General features: G+C 44.7%; 1 protein-coding gene across 1 annotated transcript in view; it reads left to right on the forward strand.

Annotated features, from left to right (window-relative positions):
- The window catches only part of DESI2 (desumoylating isopeptidase 2), a 45,100-nt gene that overhangs the window by 25,041 nt on the left and 2,079 nt on the right, over positions 1-17,980 (forward strand). The window contains exons 2-4 of the mRNA XM_053909408.1: positions 5,791-5,863; positions 8,443-8,536; positions 10,186-10,327. Of these exons, the coding sequence (XP_053765383.1) occupies positions 5,791-5,863; positions 8,443-8,536; positions 10,186-10,327 (309 nt within the window). The remainder of the gene's footprint in view (positions 1-5,790; positions 5,864-8,442; positions 8,537-10,185; positions 10,328-17,980) is intronic.

The following is a 17,980-nucleotide window of genomic DNA, read 5'->3' on the forward strand; positions in this document are numbered from 1 at the left end:
GATTTTTATTTTCGTGAAAACCTTTCCGTTAATAAAGCATTTAGATTCCCATTATAGAAATTTATTATAAAAGCACTTTTGGAAAAAGCTATTTACTGCTCACCTAAAAGCTAAATTGTTAAAGTTAAGCGATATAGGCATTAAATGGAAATAAATGTTTCGTTTCCTAAGAGTGTAAAACCTTTTGAGTTATCGCAGACAAACCATTTTGGATATATCTCTGTGGAGAATATTCTATATTTTGAAAGAGAAGCTACTCTATAAAAAGAGAAAAGGTCACATTTAAAGCGGAGCTGTCTGCATCCAGAACAAAAGCCTGTCGGTGCTGTTGTTAAGGAAATCAACAGTACACAGACCAAATTATTGGTTGCAAACAGCATAAACAATGGAATTTTTCAAATGGAAAAGGCAGTTTAAGTCTTAGAGAAAAGGAAACCAGCCAGTGACTGCAAAAGCCTAGCAAAAACTGTGTGCAGACTAGCTGATCCCCTTGTGGTGTTTTCTACTCTTTCTCTGAAAAGGGAGAGAAAGGAGGAGGATAGCAAGAAAAATGGAAAAAGCCTGTCTTCTCTCGTAAGGAGGCGAGAACCAGATCATTTTCTTTAGTTCCCCCTAACTTTTTATTTTGAAAATGTTTATGGCTTCAGAGAAGGAAAACTGGAAAGAAGAGTAGTCTGTATACTCTTCACCTGGAGTCACCAATTTTTAACCACGTTTGCTTTCTCATACCCTCTCTTACACATACACATACCCGCATTCACACCCACACAGAGTTAAGTCACAAACATTATAGCATTTCATCTCAAAATACTTGAACATGCATTTCCTACCTAACAGGGCATTTTCTCTGCCTAACCAAAGTACTGTTACGACACCCAAGAATTTTCCCATTCATTATTATTTCCCCTAATAAAGTCTTGGGGAAGAAGACGGGGGTTTAATGTAAGATGCAGTCAGGGTCCCTTCATTGCATTTAGTTGTCATATCTTTTTCATCTTCTTTAAAGAGTAATAACTACTCTTCTTTTGACTTTTATGTCACTATTTTTGAAAAGACCAGGTTACTTCTAGAATATCCCGTAGTCCAGGCTTACTGCTTTTTTTCCTTATGGAAGCATACGATATGTTAAACATATCTTGACAAAACCAGCAAAGAAAATGTTGTGGCCTTTCTATTTTGTCACATCAGGAGGCACGTAACATCGGTGTGTCCAGCTGTTGGTGATTCTGTTTAATCACCCACATAAGATATTCACCATATTTTTTTTCATATTGTCAAAGGTGTCTTTCTTTTTCTTATAATTTAGAGAAATGTGGGGTACGATACTTTGAGACCCGGTAAACATTGTTCTCCACCAACCTCCTCCTTTTTCTCCAAAATCAGGAAGAAAACAAGGATGCCCACTCTCCCCACTTTTATTCAGCATATAACTGGAATTAGGCAAGAAAAATAAAAGGCATACACAAATTGGAAAGAAAGAAGTAAAACGGCCGCTATTACGGATGACGTGATACCATATATAGAAATTGTTAGGACTAATAAAAAACTCAGGTTGTGGGATACAAAATTAATATGTAAAAATCAGTTGTGTTTCTGTATACTAGTAACAGACTTGTCAGAAAGCAAAATCAAGAAAACGTCCCATTTACAGTTGAATCAAAAAGAGTAAAATACCTAGGAATAAATTTAGTCAAAGAGGTGAAAGACCTATATACTGAAAACTATAATACATTCATGAAAAAAATTGGAGACAAGTAAAAAGCAAAGATATTTCGTCCTCAAGGACTGAAAAAATTAATAGTGTTAAGATGTCCATGCTATCCAAAGCAATCTACAGATTCCATGCAGTCCCTGTTAAAATTCCAGTGGCATTGTCCACAGAACTAGAAATAATTCTAAACAGATTTTAGACCTGAGTAACCAATTTTGACAAAGAAGAACAAAGCTGGGGCTATCACACTCCCTGATTTCAAATATTACAAAGCCCTAGTAATCAAAACAGTATGATATTGGCATAAAAACAGATACATCAGTAGAAAGGTAGAGAGCATGGAAATAAACCCGTGCATTTTTTGGTCAGTTGATTTACCACAAAGGAGGCAAGAATAGAGTATAGGGAAAGGGCAGTGTCTTTAATAAATGGTGCTGGTAAAACCAGACAGCTCCATGCAGAAGGATGAAGCTGCGCACTGTTTTACACCATAGACAAAATCAGTTCAAAATGGATTAAAGGCTTGAATGTAAAACCTAAAATTATGAAACTCCTAGAAGACCTAGGCGGTGATAAGCTCTTTGATACTGGTCTTAGCAATGTTTTTTTTGGATCTGACTCCAAAGGCAAGGGCAACAAAAGCAAAAATAAACAAATGGAACTACATCAAACTAAAAAGCTTCTATGCAGTAAAGGAAATGATCAGCAACATGAAAAGGCAACCCGCTGAGTGGGCGAAATATATGTAAAGAACTGACAGAACCCAGTAGCAAAAAACAGTCTGATTAAAAAATGGGGAGATGATTTGAATAGATGTTTCTCCAAAGACGTACAGGTACATGAAAAGATGTTCAACATCACCAATCATCAGGGAAACACAAATCAAAACTACAATGAAATCTCACCTTACACCTGTCAGAATGGCTGTTACCTGACAAGGTATTTCTTCTGACAAGAAATAACAGAATATGGAGAAAAGGGATCCCTCCTGCATTATCGGTAGGATTGTAAATTAGTGCCACCACCATGGGAAATAGTATGTAGACTCCTCAATAAATTAAAACATGAGCAACTTTATAAGCCAGCAATTCCAGTACTCTGGGTATCTATCCAAAGAAAATGAAAACACTAATCCAAAAAGATACCGTGCATTCCTGTGTTCATTGCAGATTTATTTACGGTAACCAAGATGATGGAAGCAACCTAGTTGTCCATCTGAATGAACAGCTAAAGCAAATGTGGTTGATTGACTGAGAACTCAGCCATATGAGTAGTATAGCATGTAAATATTACTCAGCCATAAAAAAGAATGAAGTCTTACTATTTGCAGCACGGATGAACCTTGAGTGTATTAGAAGTGAAATAACGCAGATGCACGGAAAGAGACAAATACTGCCTGCTTTCACTTATGTGTGAAATATACAAAACAAAACAGAACAAAAACCCAGACCAAGGGAGAACAGGGTGGTGGTTGCCAGAGGGGAGGGTCTTTGGGAAAGGGAGGGCAAAATGGGTGAAGAGGAGTAAGGAGTGCATACTTCAAGTTATAAAATAAATAGCTCACTAGGATGTATTGTATGTCAATAACATTGTAAGGTGAAAGAGGAGAACCAGACTTATTAGGGGGACCATGTCACAGTGTGTGTAAATATCAAATCGCTGTGTTACACAGCTGAAACTGGTGTAACATTGTCAATTACACCTCAATAACTGTCTTCAAATGTTTAGGTAAAAATGAAAGTATCCCTTTATACTGCACCCCTGCCCCTGCTGTAGCTATGCCCCTTTCCCAAACTGTGAACAGAGATTGAACTGTATCCTTCAAACTTTCTTTTGCTGTAGTTGATGGCAGTTTTGTTGTATTTTTTCCATATTTAGCGTGTAAACATGCACAAAGGGCATATTTATTTATTTTGCAAATAATGTGACCATGCCACAGATAACATATCGTGACTTGGTGTTTTACTTTATGTGTCTTTTTATGTCCCTTTGTACTGAGTTACCTCACTCTTAGGAGCTGTATGATAGTTTATACTACGGATTTACCGTAACTGATATTTATGTTGTCTCTAGGTTTTCAGTATTCTAGACAGCTGCAGTGAATATCCTGGAGTATGTCTCCGCATATGTTCAAGTATTTCTATAGAATAGATTTCCAAGAGGTAGAATGGTTAATTAACTGTCATTGATTCACACTTCTGCAGTAGCTTCCTCACACCCTTACCAACACCGGCAATATTTAGCAATATTTTTTATATTTGCCAATCTGATGGGTTAAGAAAAGAATGGTAGCTTACTGTTTTCATCAATATTTTTTTGTTTTCTAGTGAGAATGTTCATTCATGTTTGTTAGCCACTGATTTCTACTGTGATTTCTCACTTGTCCATGGGGGTTATTTTTTTAACGGAGCTTTCGTACACTGTATCCTTTGTGGTCTGAATTTCTGCTACCTAAACTCTGGAATTACGTAGATTTGATAAAGTCTTGAGAAATCCCTTCCTATATGTACCCTCACTGCTGTATCCAAAATCAAACGGATTCAGATGACGACGTTCCTGACTTGCTGTCAGAACTCAGGAACCAAAGAGAATCTTTTAGAGAGGAAGACGCAGCTCATTCTAATCTTTGCTATGGAGTGTTACGAATTTGTCCCCCTGTGTGTGGTTTATCTTTTGATGTCATTCATGCGGTTTTACCCAATAAAAAGTTGGAAATGTTTGTCAAACGTCTGTGGTTTTCCGGTGTAAGTTCTAAGGTTTTGCTTTTATCTAGGTCATCTTTTCTCAGTTAAGATTTTTTTCAATCTATTTTATTTTCTTCTCTATGGTTATTTTTAGGCACACTGGAATTCTTAGGTACATGAAGTATATCTTTATGCATAATGTATTTTGTCAACACATTTTTAATACTTCATCCTTTATCGTTAATCATAAACATCAACTTTATCATACACCAGATTCTTATGTACGCAAGGATCTTGTTCTAAAGCAGTTTAATGAATGTATCAGTATCTAGATAAGAAAGTTCCTTATTCTTTTTCAAATATCCCTTGCTTATTACTGCTTCGTTTTTCTTCCGGGTACATTTTAGGACAAAATAAATCGATTTTGCCCATTTATGCTTCCTGCGGCAATGTATGTGAACGTGCGCTCCCCTGGGTCTGGGAGAAACTGGTTAGGGATCTGGAACCAAGGGTAAAACTTGAATAAACCCAGAAAAATTAAAGACAAATTATCCTCTAAACCTGGAAGAAATCTAATGGGTTTGTAACACTGTTCAGTGCCGCCTAAGTGTTTGTTTAATGAGCTCTTGACTCATCGACTCTTCTAGGTAGACCCCTTCCAGTCCTTGTGCTTCTCCGTGGTCACCCCCAGCATTCACATCACGATGCTGGTGCACTCCCTTCACTCTTCCAGACATTTCTCCCCATCCCCCTATACCTCATCCCACCCCCCCCACCCCACCCCCACTTTCTATCCGAGGAAATTTCATTGGTTCCTAAAAACCCAGTTCAGATACTGCCTTTTCTGGGAATGTTTTCTTCCTGCCGACGGTAAGAAGGTTGTGGGAGCCTTTGTGCCTCTTCTTATTTGTTCCTATATTATCATTATCCAGCTTCGGACTGAGCCAGGACAGAAATGCCATATGGGTGGTTTTCAAGTGTTTTTGAAAACTAGTAAGACATCTCCCGGTCTTCAGGGAGCTCACCAGAGAACGGAAGGAAAAGCTGAAGCTAGAAGAAAAATAGATGTGAAAGCATAAATTATATGTGATTTTTTTTTTTTTTTTAAAGTCACAGGAGAGCTTTTATATCCGTTTGTCCCCCCAACCTGACCAGGTTTAGGTCTTATGGTTTTCGCTCTAAGCCTTTGCAAATGGAGGCATTCATAGTACCAACAGAGGCGCAGAGATTGGACCAATCCTTTATCGTGGCGTTTGGAGGCCAGAAGGAAAAATACTGAGAAATGGACTTAGAAAGACCTAGATATTCCGTGAAGGACTTAGGGGTCATAATTGCTATCGTGTGGCGCTGTGTTTTAAACGAACAGATATTCTGAATCTCTCCTTTTTTTCCTAGTACTGGATGAATGAATACACCTCGTCCATCGGAATTGGAGTTTTTCATTCAGGAATTGAAGTATACGGCAGAGGTACGTGTACCCACCGTGTGAACAGGCTTTCCGAAGACTGTTTTCTCTTAAAGCACTCGCAAAATCATCACTATAGGTCTTCCTCTTTTTTTGCAACTGCTTCCATACATTACTGCAGAAAGTTGAAGAAAATCTCCCCACATTTTGTACTGCAGTCTGGGAAAATGCCCAAGTTGAATGCATTTGAGGAGAAAGTACTCAAGTTCATGAACATAACGTTCGTTGAGTTATCTTTTCTCCCAGATACAGCGGCTTAAAAAGCAGTTGCTTCTTGGATTATTTCACCGCCACAGTTTTGCTCTGACAAATACCGGAGTTCCTAAGAAGCCTTGTGCTTTGAAAAACCGTCATTCTGGTTGGAAGAGTATTGGTGCTAGAGTGTCATACTTGAAATACCAATTTCCTGAGGGAATTTCAGTATTAAATTTTGTTTTTGGAGACTTGCAAGTGTGTAGTTATAAGGTTGGAAAATATCACTGAGCAAATCCTGCCCTTGGTTCCATCTAGCTTTTTGCTCAAGAACGATGGCCTTTGTCATTAGCCCAAGCCCTTTTATTCTTCATTGCCCTTAATTATGATAAATATGACAGGAGCCACTCAAACCAAGCAGCTTTGTTTTTAACAGCTTTTTCCTTTGTTCTAATTCCCGCTGCTGGTGCAGGATAATTTCCTGCAGGTCAAGCTGTAAGCGGTAATGATCTGCATAAGACGGACCACATTTCCAGTTTCGTCGGGGTTGTAAAAATACATTATTTTGAATCCTAAATTCACCCCGTAGCGGAAATGTCTGTCACGTGCTTCAGTCAGGCGGCCTTTGTGCGGGCCCTGAGAATATGCGTTGCAGTCCACCCAGAGTTCCCCGTGAAGACCGCATCCCTGCTGTAGCTGGTGCAAGGAAGAGGCTCCATTACCTACCTGGGTCGGTGTGGTGCTTCTCCTGTCCGTTTCTTACATTCCACACCAGCCGCTTCTGGGTGCAGCGTAGCGTATCACACGTTCGCTATAGAGATGTGCCATTTAAGCTCCATGTGAGTTGGAAGCCTGCACTGTCTGTCTGTCTTCCAGATAATCCCCAAAAGCAAGGAGGCTCTTGCCCAAAGAGTCAGCGGTCACTACGTGTTGTTGCGGGTGGCCTCGTCATCTGTGGGTTTGCGCCCTTGTTTGACTTGGCTTTTGCCAGAGTTGCGTGTTTCCCCTTTAACTGAATCTGGTGTTATAGTTTTCTAAGTGCTACCAAGTTGTGAACCGCTTGATCCCGTTGCTGTGAAGTAGAGAAAGACGTGTGGGCCTGTGGCACTTTCTCCATTTTCCAAGCAAGGAAACCAAAGCTCAGATCAGCTGGAAGTCAGATCAGATCAGCTGCTAATAGTTCTTAGAACTAGGACTTGAACCCAGGTGTTCTTACGTGCCAGTCATTATTCCGTTACCTGTCTAATCATTGCGCCCCTCCACCAAATGATTCAGGAGTCTTCAGAAACATGGTTCGGAACATGTTCGTATAAGTTTAGCAAAGCTAAGGTCAGATGTCTTCCTGAAAGTAAATGACGCTTCTTGAACAGATGAATAAATGGCTCTGTGACTTTCCTTAATGGACTTGAAGAAGTTAAAAATCTAAACATAATCTTTCCATATCCAACCTGATTATCGACAAGGTTTATTATAAAGTACTATCGTTAAGATAAGTTTTAATGTGTATTTCAGAACTGAATGCCAAACACTTTCTTATCCAGACCTTTGCTCTTTTTCTGGAAGGTCTGAATCAAAAGTAAACTTGGTATGTGCCTTGTTCTCACCCATGCTTTGTTCTAAGACCTTTCACGATTAGATTTAATAAATTCTAAGAGATGAGATTAATTTAAACATTTGTTTGTAATTTTTTAAGTAAGTCCACTAAGATTTGCCACTTAAATATCTAAATATCTCATACCAGAAATTTGAATTCCTTCCTTCTCCGCTTCTGTTCTGGATGAGAGTTTATATCCCATGATCCTTCAGTACAAGTAGTTCCCGCAGAGCTGAAAGATCTTCCGTGAGAGTATGTGTGGAGAGGTGTATACGTTAACTCGGCAGCTTGCTTGTTTTCTTGAATGAGGGGGATTGAATTCAGTTTTCCAGGTTTGGTAATGTTTCATTATTCAAAGATAAACCAAGAGCCTTCAACCCATGAGCCATGAAAGCTCATTACTGTTAGTGAGTTTCTCCAGTAAAGTGTTGAGTTTGAAATTTGATGCCTTCAATTTGGAAAGTGGCAAAGTGCAGAACTGACCGCCCATGTCTTTTGGCACGACACATGGGCAGAGAGACCATGGTCACCTGCGATAGTCACCCTCCTCCTGCCAACGAGAGGGGACGAGTCAGGGTCACCTCTGAGTGTCTTTCGTTATCAGAATCAGGCCTTTTGTATCGACTGTTGTTACACGTAACAGCTAAACGAGACTGAGATATTTGTGAAAGCATTGATAAATTGGAAAATATTTAGATGGTGTCGTTATTATCCTCATCATTTATTAAAGCTAATTCAGCATTCTGGTTAAGTTTTGTGTGATAAATACTAAAAATCATGAGTTTTCTCTTTTCAGAATTTGCTTATGGTGGCCATCCTTACCCCTTTTCTGGAATATTTGAAATTTCCCCAGGAAATGCTTCTGAACTAGGAGAAACATTTAAATTTAAGTAAGTAGGGAGGATAATTTTTATTACACTGTCTTAGGTGCCAAAGCTTGTTTTCAGGCCTATGGAAGTCACTCTGTAGACTAAAATCTAGGAAGTTAAAATGTTTCTTTAACGCTGTTTTAGTTGCTGACATTTTAAAGTCGAACCTATCGGAGTTTGTGTAAAGATGAGAATCGGCCAGATGAAGTGCCTGAAATAACCTAGTCTTTTGCTTTTTTTCAGGACCCACGTGAGTTATTTTGTGTACTTTAGAAATGTTCTTACTTTAGTATGTAACTTGGATTCTGCCTTAGAAAACGTGTGTATGTGAGTGATAGCTTCCCCCTCAGACTCCCGTGCAGAGAGATGGAAGAAAGGGTCGCTGTGACCTACCTGACACTATTAGAAACCTCTTTACTCTCCTGGCGAGTGCAAGCACAGCATGCAAAGATGTAGAATCGCTGTGTTGTACATCTGAAACTAACGTAACGTTGCGTGTCAACTGTACTCAAAACAAATTAAAATTTTTTTCATAAAATGCATGAAGAGAAAAAGAAATGGTAGGATTTTTTTTTTTTGTAATCTTTTCATTTTTCCCAATGAAAGGGATACTGTTGATACATTTGAAATACCTGAACAGTTGATTAGCTGAGAAGCTATTGTTAAGGTGCATGCAGTACGCCTGTCGAGAAACCAAAATACTCTGGACCTTACTGAGAATTTGAATGTTTAATGATCCAAATTTCCATTTCTTAGTTAAGGTTTGTATGTGAAGAGATACTTAGAACCTTAGTTTCAAGGAGCTCTAAAGAACCTTCTGGGCCTATAATCATTAACTTGCCAAGTGGAAAATAGCGGAATGAGGTTGTTAACATTGAAATTCAGGGTAGGGCTACTACCCATGTCGATCACTACCAAGTTCATGGTTCTCCCAGCCTGTCACTGATTTGCTCCAGTGCCGTCCTGAGTCTGTTCCTCAGGTGTCCCTTTTGGCAGGACTGCTAGATGAAAGGGTTTTCTAGGTATTTGTAGTTTTCTTGGATGCCTAATTTGTATCTGACTTAACTTCTGCTTTCTGTTGGATATCATGTCTGTCGCATTTCCAGGGTGGGGGTTGGGTGGAGGGTGTTTGGTTTTTAATTTGGGGGTTGGTTGGTTGGTTGGTTTTTACAATGCTGTAAAAAAAAAAAAAAAATGTAGTTGTTTGGTAGTTTGTGTCCCTGTGGCACAGAAGCCAATAACGTAAAAGACTATTTCTGAATGAGATTATGGCCAGCTCTTCACTGGCCAGTATAATTGAGCAGGAATATTTGCAGCATGATTTGGGTCTGCAGTAACCTGGCTGCTTCCACGGTGCTTGTAAAAATAACGGGACCGTGTGTTTTCAGTATATGATGCGCTGCTTCCTAAAGAAAATGACCAAGTTTGCATTGGTATGATTTAGAAGTAACAGACTTAAGAGTTTATGGCAGAAATGCAAAAGCTCAAGTAAAACAAAATGTAAAAGTATCTCATTTACCTTTTAGTCTTAGTGCATTAACTCCACTCTGTTAACCAGTCAGAATATCCCTGGAAATGAACAAGTCTTGAAACACGCTCTTTCTCCATACCTGAAACTTACACAACTGTGGTTTCTCTTTCTTTCTTTCTTTTCCTTTTTGTTCTTTAAGAGAAGCTGTAGTTTTAGGGAGCACGGACTTCCTGGAGGACGACATAGAGAAGATTGTGGAGGAGCTGGGCAAGGAGTACAAGGGCAACGCCTACCACCTGATGCACAAGAACTGCAACCACTTCTCCTCGGCGCTGTCGGAGGCAAGTGTCACCCTGCGGTCCTTCAGGCACACGCCCTCCGCTGTCACCCTGCCTCCTTCAGGCATAGAACCTCCGCTGGTGTGCCCACTGCACTGCTCTTTCCTTTGCTCGTTTCCTCCTTGTCTTCCCGAGTCTTTGTGTTGTGTAAAGTGTGGCATTCTGGTTCTTTGCCTCATCTGAGTGGCCTTTCTGAGGTCGGTGGCTTCCGAGTGGGCACCGCGTTAAACTGTGACCCCATTCACGACTTCGCCACAGGGAGGGTAAGCGCTGATAATCGTCCCTTCTTATCCTAATCTGTTCCCTTCCAACCTGAACTTCCTCTTTAAAGAAATTAATGCTGGGGCACCAGGGTGGCTCAGTTGGTTAAGCATCCAACTCTCTTTTTTTTTTTTTTTTTTAAGTTTATTTATTTTTGAGAGAGACAGCATGAGCGGGGAAGGAGCAGAGACGGAGAGGGAGACACAGAGTCTGAAGCAGGCTCCAGGCTCCGAGCTGTCAGCACAGAGCCCAGCATCGGGCTCGAACTCGGGAACGTTGAGATCATGACCTGAGCCGAAGTCGGACACTCAAACGACTGGGCCACCCAGGCGCCCCAAGCATCCAACTCTTGATCTCAGCTCAGGTCACGGTCTCACGTTTGGTGAGTTCGAGCCCTGCGTGGAGCTCCGCATTGGGCTCTGCATTGACAGTGTGGAGCCTGCTTGGGATTCTCTCTCTGCCCTTTCTCCCCACCACCTCAACCCCCTTCACATGTGCCCTTGCTCTCTCTCACTCCCTCTCAAAATAAACTTAAAAAAAAAAAAAAAAAGTCTCCACTGCTAAAAAAATTAAAAAAGAAAGAAAGAAATTAAAGCCTGAACCACTTCTGCTACTTAGCCACAAGATTCTTCCTTTTCTATATTAGTTGCCAGTATGATTTTTCTCCCTGGCACTTAAAATTATTAACAAGCCGTCCATCTCTGCAGTCTTGAAATTTCGTTCTGCCAACAGAACACCCCACAGGCACTTACTTGCCTTCCCTGTTCTGGACTCCCAAGCCAGGAGACCTGAGAATTGTAGGACCTGAAAACAGAAACCAAAGGGAAGACATGAGACTATGAGATAAGGGCTGGAGAATCCGCTAGCCCTGAGACAGCTTCTCCGCTTGTTGACCTGTGGCGGCTGGTGGCAGGGCAGTGTCCCATCCTGCAGAAGCCGGAGGGTGTGAGGGACAGAACAAGCTGCCATCCCGGTGGTCCTCATCCCTTCCCGCGTGGCTCTGGACAGGCCCGGGCTTGCGTGCGGCCTGGAATGGGTCCCTGGGACCTGCAGCAGGTAGGACACAAGATTCACGTCGCTTCCACCCCTGCACGGCCGGCTGAGTCAGAATCTTCTCGCTAGTGATTGTGCCGACATGGGAGTTACAGAAGCACCCCCAGGCTCGTGCGTACGCCAGTTCCACGGAGGCGACCCGGTTGCTCCCCAGGAACGAGGAAGGTTCAGGCCTCCTTGACCCCATCTGCCGGAGACACGTTCAGGGATCCATCGAATGGGAGAATCGGCAGAGATCCTGGATGGCACCCAGTCCCGTGTCCTCGGTGTGCAGACGGGGCAGCTGCCGTCCGTTGTGAGTGGGAAAGTGGCCTGTGGAACTGGGAATGACAGATGCAGCCCCAGGACACCTGGCCGTTTTAGCCAGGCCGCTGACGTGAGGCAGGGACGTGTAGCCCGGGTGATGCCTGAGCTTCGTTCCCTCTCCGGGCAGGAAGAGAAAAGGGAAGCTCCCCAATTCCCCAAGTGGAGTTGTGGGTGAGCCCGAAATGCTGACCATTGGTTGCTGCCTCCTCCGAGTGGGAGGGGGCATGATGAAATCGTTCCTGGGGCCGGAGCAAGGTCAGAAGGGGGACAGGGGGGCCCTGCTACTGAGCCCCCACCCCCTCCCAGCTCGGCCCTCCCCCGACGGCTGGAACAACAAACTGTCTTCGCTAAATTTACTGCTGGGGGTTTGAAGAAATTCCCAGTCAGGAAAGAAAAGGGGAATTTTTTAATGGCTTTGTATTTTGTGATTATACGATAGGAGTTGATGTAAAACGATTCGTGCTTATAATTGTATAGGGGATGCAGGGACCGTCTCGGGAATACTGGGAGAAAACGCCTTAGTGGACACAGCTCTCTCACTTCTTGCAGCCGCAGAGTGGGTGGATTTAAGTCTCAATTATTAAACGAACGCCTGTCTCCACAACTGGGATTTTTTATAGGGTTTTTGCCTCTCGCAGCCTCTAAAGGCAGACGACATACAGAGAGAGACAATTTCCAGATGAACTTCGGGGTTTTAAAACGCGGTTTTTAGATACTGATTAGCCCTTATACTGTCAGTTATCTGAGGCAGGGAGGTGAGGATTTTCCAGCCGGACGTGTATATTTGTCAGCTGGTCTTGAAAGGGGCCTTGGAAAACCTCAGTTGCTTAACCTTAGAAATGTGGCTCCCTAGCTGTGCACCGTGTTCACTCACTCATTACTGTCCTGGCCTTTTCTCGAAATCCTGAAATCACGATCCCGATTGCCTGCACCGAACTGTCGGCCGAAACCCGCCCTTGTCTGCTCCACGCCGGGCCAGACTGAAAGCAGGTGCGGGCCCGGGAACCGGCCTCCTCCTTGGGGACCCTTGCGGGTCGGGACCCCCGTCCGCGGAGCCCTCCGCCACAAGTGTCGTGGACGTTGACCGCTCCGTCCAGGTGGCATGCAGGTGTGCCCGGGGAGGGGCTCATTCCCCAGCAGGGCCCCCTGCGCCCAGCCGCTCGGCCCCGTGTCGCTAACCAGGGATTCTTGCCAAAACCCGCAAGTGGGGGAGAGCGGGGCCCCTCGGCTGCTGCAGTGGTGGCGTCAGGGGGGCAGCCAGACCACCTTCCCCCCACTCCCCCTGCGCTCCTTAGTGAGGCAGAGCCGTCACCAAATGCAGCAGCCACAGAATTGGAGTGTTCCTCCCTAGGCCATTCACAGGCTAAACGGTCAGGGAGAAGAGGGGTGACCTGTAAACCCCTTGTGAAATCTTCTGCAAACTCAGGATTTCATCCTGACCAGTGCCTGATAACGATGTGTCCATCTAGTTTAAGTCACATAAAAATATTTTCCAGTGACAGCTTCTGTTCTCGCATATGTCCTTTCCAGACCAAAAAAAAAAAGTCCAGATGAAAGTAAAGGATAATTTTTAAAGCGTAAAGTTAGGATTGCCAAACGGCGCACACTGATTTCGTGACCGCGAAAACCAAAATCCTGGCACCTGGGGAGGCGTGCGGGCGGGGAGGCGGCCTTCATGACCTGTTTCTCGATGCTGCTCCTCCCCTCGTCCTAAAGACCAGCCATTGCGTCTTGCCTTTCTGAGCTGCTGCGAGCACCTTGGACTCCGCCAGGCTGCTCACCTGCGAGCCAGCGACAGTGCTGACACAGCAGAGAGGCTGTTCCCGCACCTGCCGCACAGAGTGGAGGCCGATAACCTGGTCTCGAGGATGGACAGAACTGTTTGGGTCTGTCTGTGGGCAGACCCTCCAAGGTTCGACTGATCTTTCAGGCCAGATCGGAAGCCCTGTCAGTGCGTTTGGGCAGCGGTAACAGGGCAGCACAGGCCCGGTGGCTAAGAGACAACAGACCGTTCTTTCTCATGTCCAGGATCCAGACGCTGGCAGATGCAGCCTTCTAGTGAGGTCCTAGGCCGCTTCTTGCCTTGGCCTCAGGTTGCAGGAGGAGTGAGGGGCTCTCAGATCCCTGGTAAGGGCACCAATCCTATTTGTGAGGCCTGGGCCCTCATGACCCGCCCACCTCCCAGGCTCCCCACTTCCACCAGCAGTCAAGTTCGAGGTTAGGATTTCAGCTTACCGGCTTTGGGGGGACAAAAATCCTCATCCTCGAGCGAGTCCCACGGTGTTCACTGCCAGTGAGGAAGCACGCTGGGGGCCTTGTAACCGGTGCTGCCTGACCCATGCGTGCCCTGCTTGGGGGCCCTCACGCCGTAAACCTCCCGTTCTGGGGGTGTCACGTGTGCCCTCTGGGATCGGTTCTTGTGTGGGTGCCCTCTCGTGACCCCACCTCGGGCCGGGTGAAGAGGGTTCCCACCAAAACTCAGGTGGAAGCCACTCGGCTTTCTAAAGTCAGCCTTTACGGGTTTGCTTTAGTGGGGTTTGCTCTAACTGGCTAGGTCCAGGAGCCCTAAAAGGTGTGACTGAAATCAAAACTCCAGGTTGGCCTCACCCTGCTGTGTAGGGTCCTTTGGTAATATTTGCTGCAACAGCTTGACTAAGTTTGGGGAGGGGGGGGTGTAGAAAAAGTTAAAACGGGTCAGAGGCTGCTGTCCCTATGAAAGACTGGGGCCTTGGATGGCATCTGAGAACTTGACTTTCGGAAGGGCCACCAACAGTCGCAAGATGGAAGGGCAGCTCACCAGGCCTGACCTTGTGTGCATAGCGTGATTCCTGCAAGACACCTGCTCCCATTCCAGGGAACCCCAAATCTTGGCACATGCTGAGAAGCAGGTGCCTACACGAACAGGCACAAATAAAACCTTGGATGCTGGGTGTCCAAGTGAGTTTCCCTGGTGGACATTTCACATGTGTTGTCCCCCCTCCTTGCGGGGGGGACCTGAGTGTATCCTGTGTGACTCCATGGGGTGAGGCCCTTTGACAGCTTGTGCGTGGTTTCCTCTGCACTTTTCGTCCATTTCCCTGTAGTAAATGAGAGCTGCGACTGCAGCTGTGTACCCAGTCCCGTGGGTTTCTTGGCAAATCACGGTCTAACCAGAAGCTGGTCTGGGGGACCGCTGACACAGCTCACTTCTCCAAAAGTAATCAAGAGGTTTTTGTTGTGTAGTTTTGTTTAAGTGTCATGAATTTCCTCTCCTCCCAGATTTAAAAATACTTGACTTCATGAGAAAAATCTCAAACAGCCTAACCTTCCACCAAAAGAATTAGAAAAGAACAAACAGAGCCCAAAGTTAGTAGAAGGAAGGAAGTACTCAAGATCAGAGGAGAAATGAATAGAGACTAAAAAGACAGTGGTAAAGATCAGTGAAACTAAGAGCTGGTTCTTTGAAAAAGATCAGCAAAATTGACAAGCCTTCAGCCAAACTCACCAAGGAAAAAAGAGACAGGGTTCAAATAAATCAAAAGTGAAAGAGAAATCGCAGCCGACACCACAGAAATACGAAGGAGCGTTAGAGACTATGGCGAACAATTCTGTCCATAGATTGGACAACCAAGGAGAAGCAGATGTTCCTAGAAACATACAGTCTCCCGAGACTGTATTGTAAGTAGAAAATCTGACCAATTTACTAGGGAGGTTAAATCCAGCAAACAGTAGTCCACGACCAGACGGCTTGACTGGTGACTAACACGCAAAGGTGTAATACCTAACCTCAAACTTTTCCAAAAATGGAGATGAGTACACTTCCAAACAAATTCTGCGAGGCCAACTTCACCCCGATACCAAAACCAGACCAGGACGCTCGCTACAAAAAAAAAAATCACAGGCCGGTATCCCTGATGAACAAAGATGGAAAAATCCTCTACAAAACATTAGCAAACCAAATTCAGCAATACATCGAAAGGATTCTATACCGTGATCGAGTGGGATTTATCCCAGGGGTGCAGGGTGGTTCCACAGTCGCGAATCAATCAGTGCGATATACCACATGAAGAAAATGAGAAAAAAGAATCATACGGTCATCTCAGTAGCTGCAGAAAGGCATTTGACAGTATTCGGCATCCACTGATAAAACTCTCAACGAAGTGGGTATAGAGGGGACGTACGTCAGCATAATGAAGGTCGTACAGGACACGCCCACAGCTCGCATCATACTCAGTGGGGAAAAGATGAGGAACAAGACCGGGATGGCCACTCGTGCCGTTACCAACAGTGCTGTGATGAATATCCCCTTACGTACATCTCTCCGTATTTTGCCAACGTGTCTCTGGGGTAGATCTCTAGCAGGGGACTCACTGCTTGAAGCTTAAATGCAAAAGTAATTTTGCTACATAAACCACTACCCACAGTAAGAAATATGTTTTACGCCATGACCCAGTCTAAACACACATGTACACGTAACATGTTAAAACAAGCGTCACAATTACCCCACCTCTCTACAGTCTGATGCTGAATGACTCACTGGTGGGTCTGGACTCAAAGTTTACAGACGCTGGCTTGGTAGAGGACCAGCACACTTCTGAGAGGGCCGGGCGGGAGATCTTTTAGGCTGTAGGACTGGTCACAGACGGCACTCTGCCGTGGAGAACTCAGCTCCCGGGCACGGCTGCTACAACTTCACCTACGAAATCAGGAGGCTGTAGTTTACTGTCCTCTGTTTTAGCCTGATCAGGGCGCGCACACGCGCATACACACACACACACACACACACACACACACACACACCCGGGTTGGGATAAAGTCAGCCTCCCAGGAAGCACATGGACGTGGGAAGAAGGGAGGGTACCTGCTGAGTAAAACCAGGACTTCGGAAGCAGGATGAAGGAAGTGGCTGTTGACGAGTCAGCGGTGGCTGTACGTTAACTTAAATATCCCTCGTCGCCTCTTCTGTGGTCAGCCTTCAGGTATGCAGATACCTGAACGTGCTGTGGGTATAAAATACATGAAATGTTCCCCTGTGTTTCTTAGCACAGAGGGACGGGCATGGCGTTGTGTAAGGTCCATTGCTCGGCTTTCCTCCAGGTGTAGTTTATGGACATATTCAAGTATTCTTAAGTACTCTCTACCTCTCTGTGCTGCCGGGCCAGCTGATCGGATTTGGTCAAAATATGCCATCTTCCCTCAAGTGAGGCCATCTCACTTGTTAAGACAGAGACTTCGTATTAAAGGAAATGTAACTTGTCTTGTAAGGCTAATCCCTTTAGGAAGGAAAGCTACATGGTTGCTTAATTGCAAGTGCCAGTTTACTTACATTTTAGCTAATTTGGGAGCATAAGATATTTTGAAACCTTTTTTCAAGGTCATCAATTCAGATATGATGTCAGGATCATGATTTTTGACACGACTGGAGGCAGGACTGCTAAGGGGACAATGAAGCAGGGACACAGTAAGCCAGCCCCGTGTTGTCTGCAGGCGGGAAGGAGTGTGATAAAGAGTGAGGTCCGCGGTGTCCGGGTGGCTCAGTCGGTTAAGTGTTGTACTCTTGGTTTTGGCTCAAGTCATGGTCTCGTGGTTCATGAGTTTGAGCCCTGCATCGGGCTCCATGCTAACTGTGGAGCCCGCCTGTGATTCTCTCTCTGTCTCTGTCTCTCTCTCTGCCTCTCCCCTGCTTGTGCTCTCTGTCTCTCTGTCTCTCTGTCTCTCTCTCTCTCTCTCTCTCTCTCAAAAATAAACTTTAAAAAAAAAATAAAAAAGTGAAGTTAGTTGTGGAAGACCCGATTCTTACTGTTTGAGATTGGCGAGGGTGTGGGTTATGGCCCAGAGTCCTCTAAGGACAGGGTAGGGATGGGGAGTGGGCAGAGAGCCGCCACAGACCCTCAGCTGGGAGGGAATCCCCCCGGCCCCACGCCTGCACCCCACAGCCCTAGCAGAATCTGCGGACGAAAGCTCAGCCGGGCCTTCCAGCCCGGTTCTGACCGCAGAGACGCAAAGCCGGGTCTGCATCCGTGGAGACGTTTCTTTCTCGACCAACACGAGAAGTAA

The sequence above is a fragment of the Panthera pardus genome, unplaced genomic scaffold (genome assembly GCF_024362965.1).
Source record: "Panthera pardus isolate Hobbes unplaced genomic scaffold, ASM2436296v1 HiC_scaffold_21, whole genome shotgun sequence".
Classification (NCBI taxonomy): domain Eukaryota; kingdom Metazoa; phylum Chordata; class Mammalia; order Carnivora; family Felidae; genus Panthera; species Panthera pardus.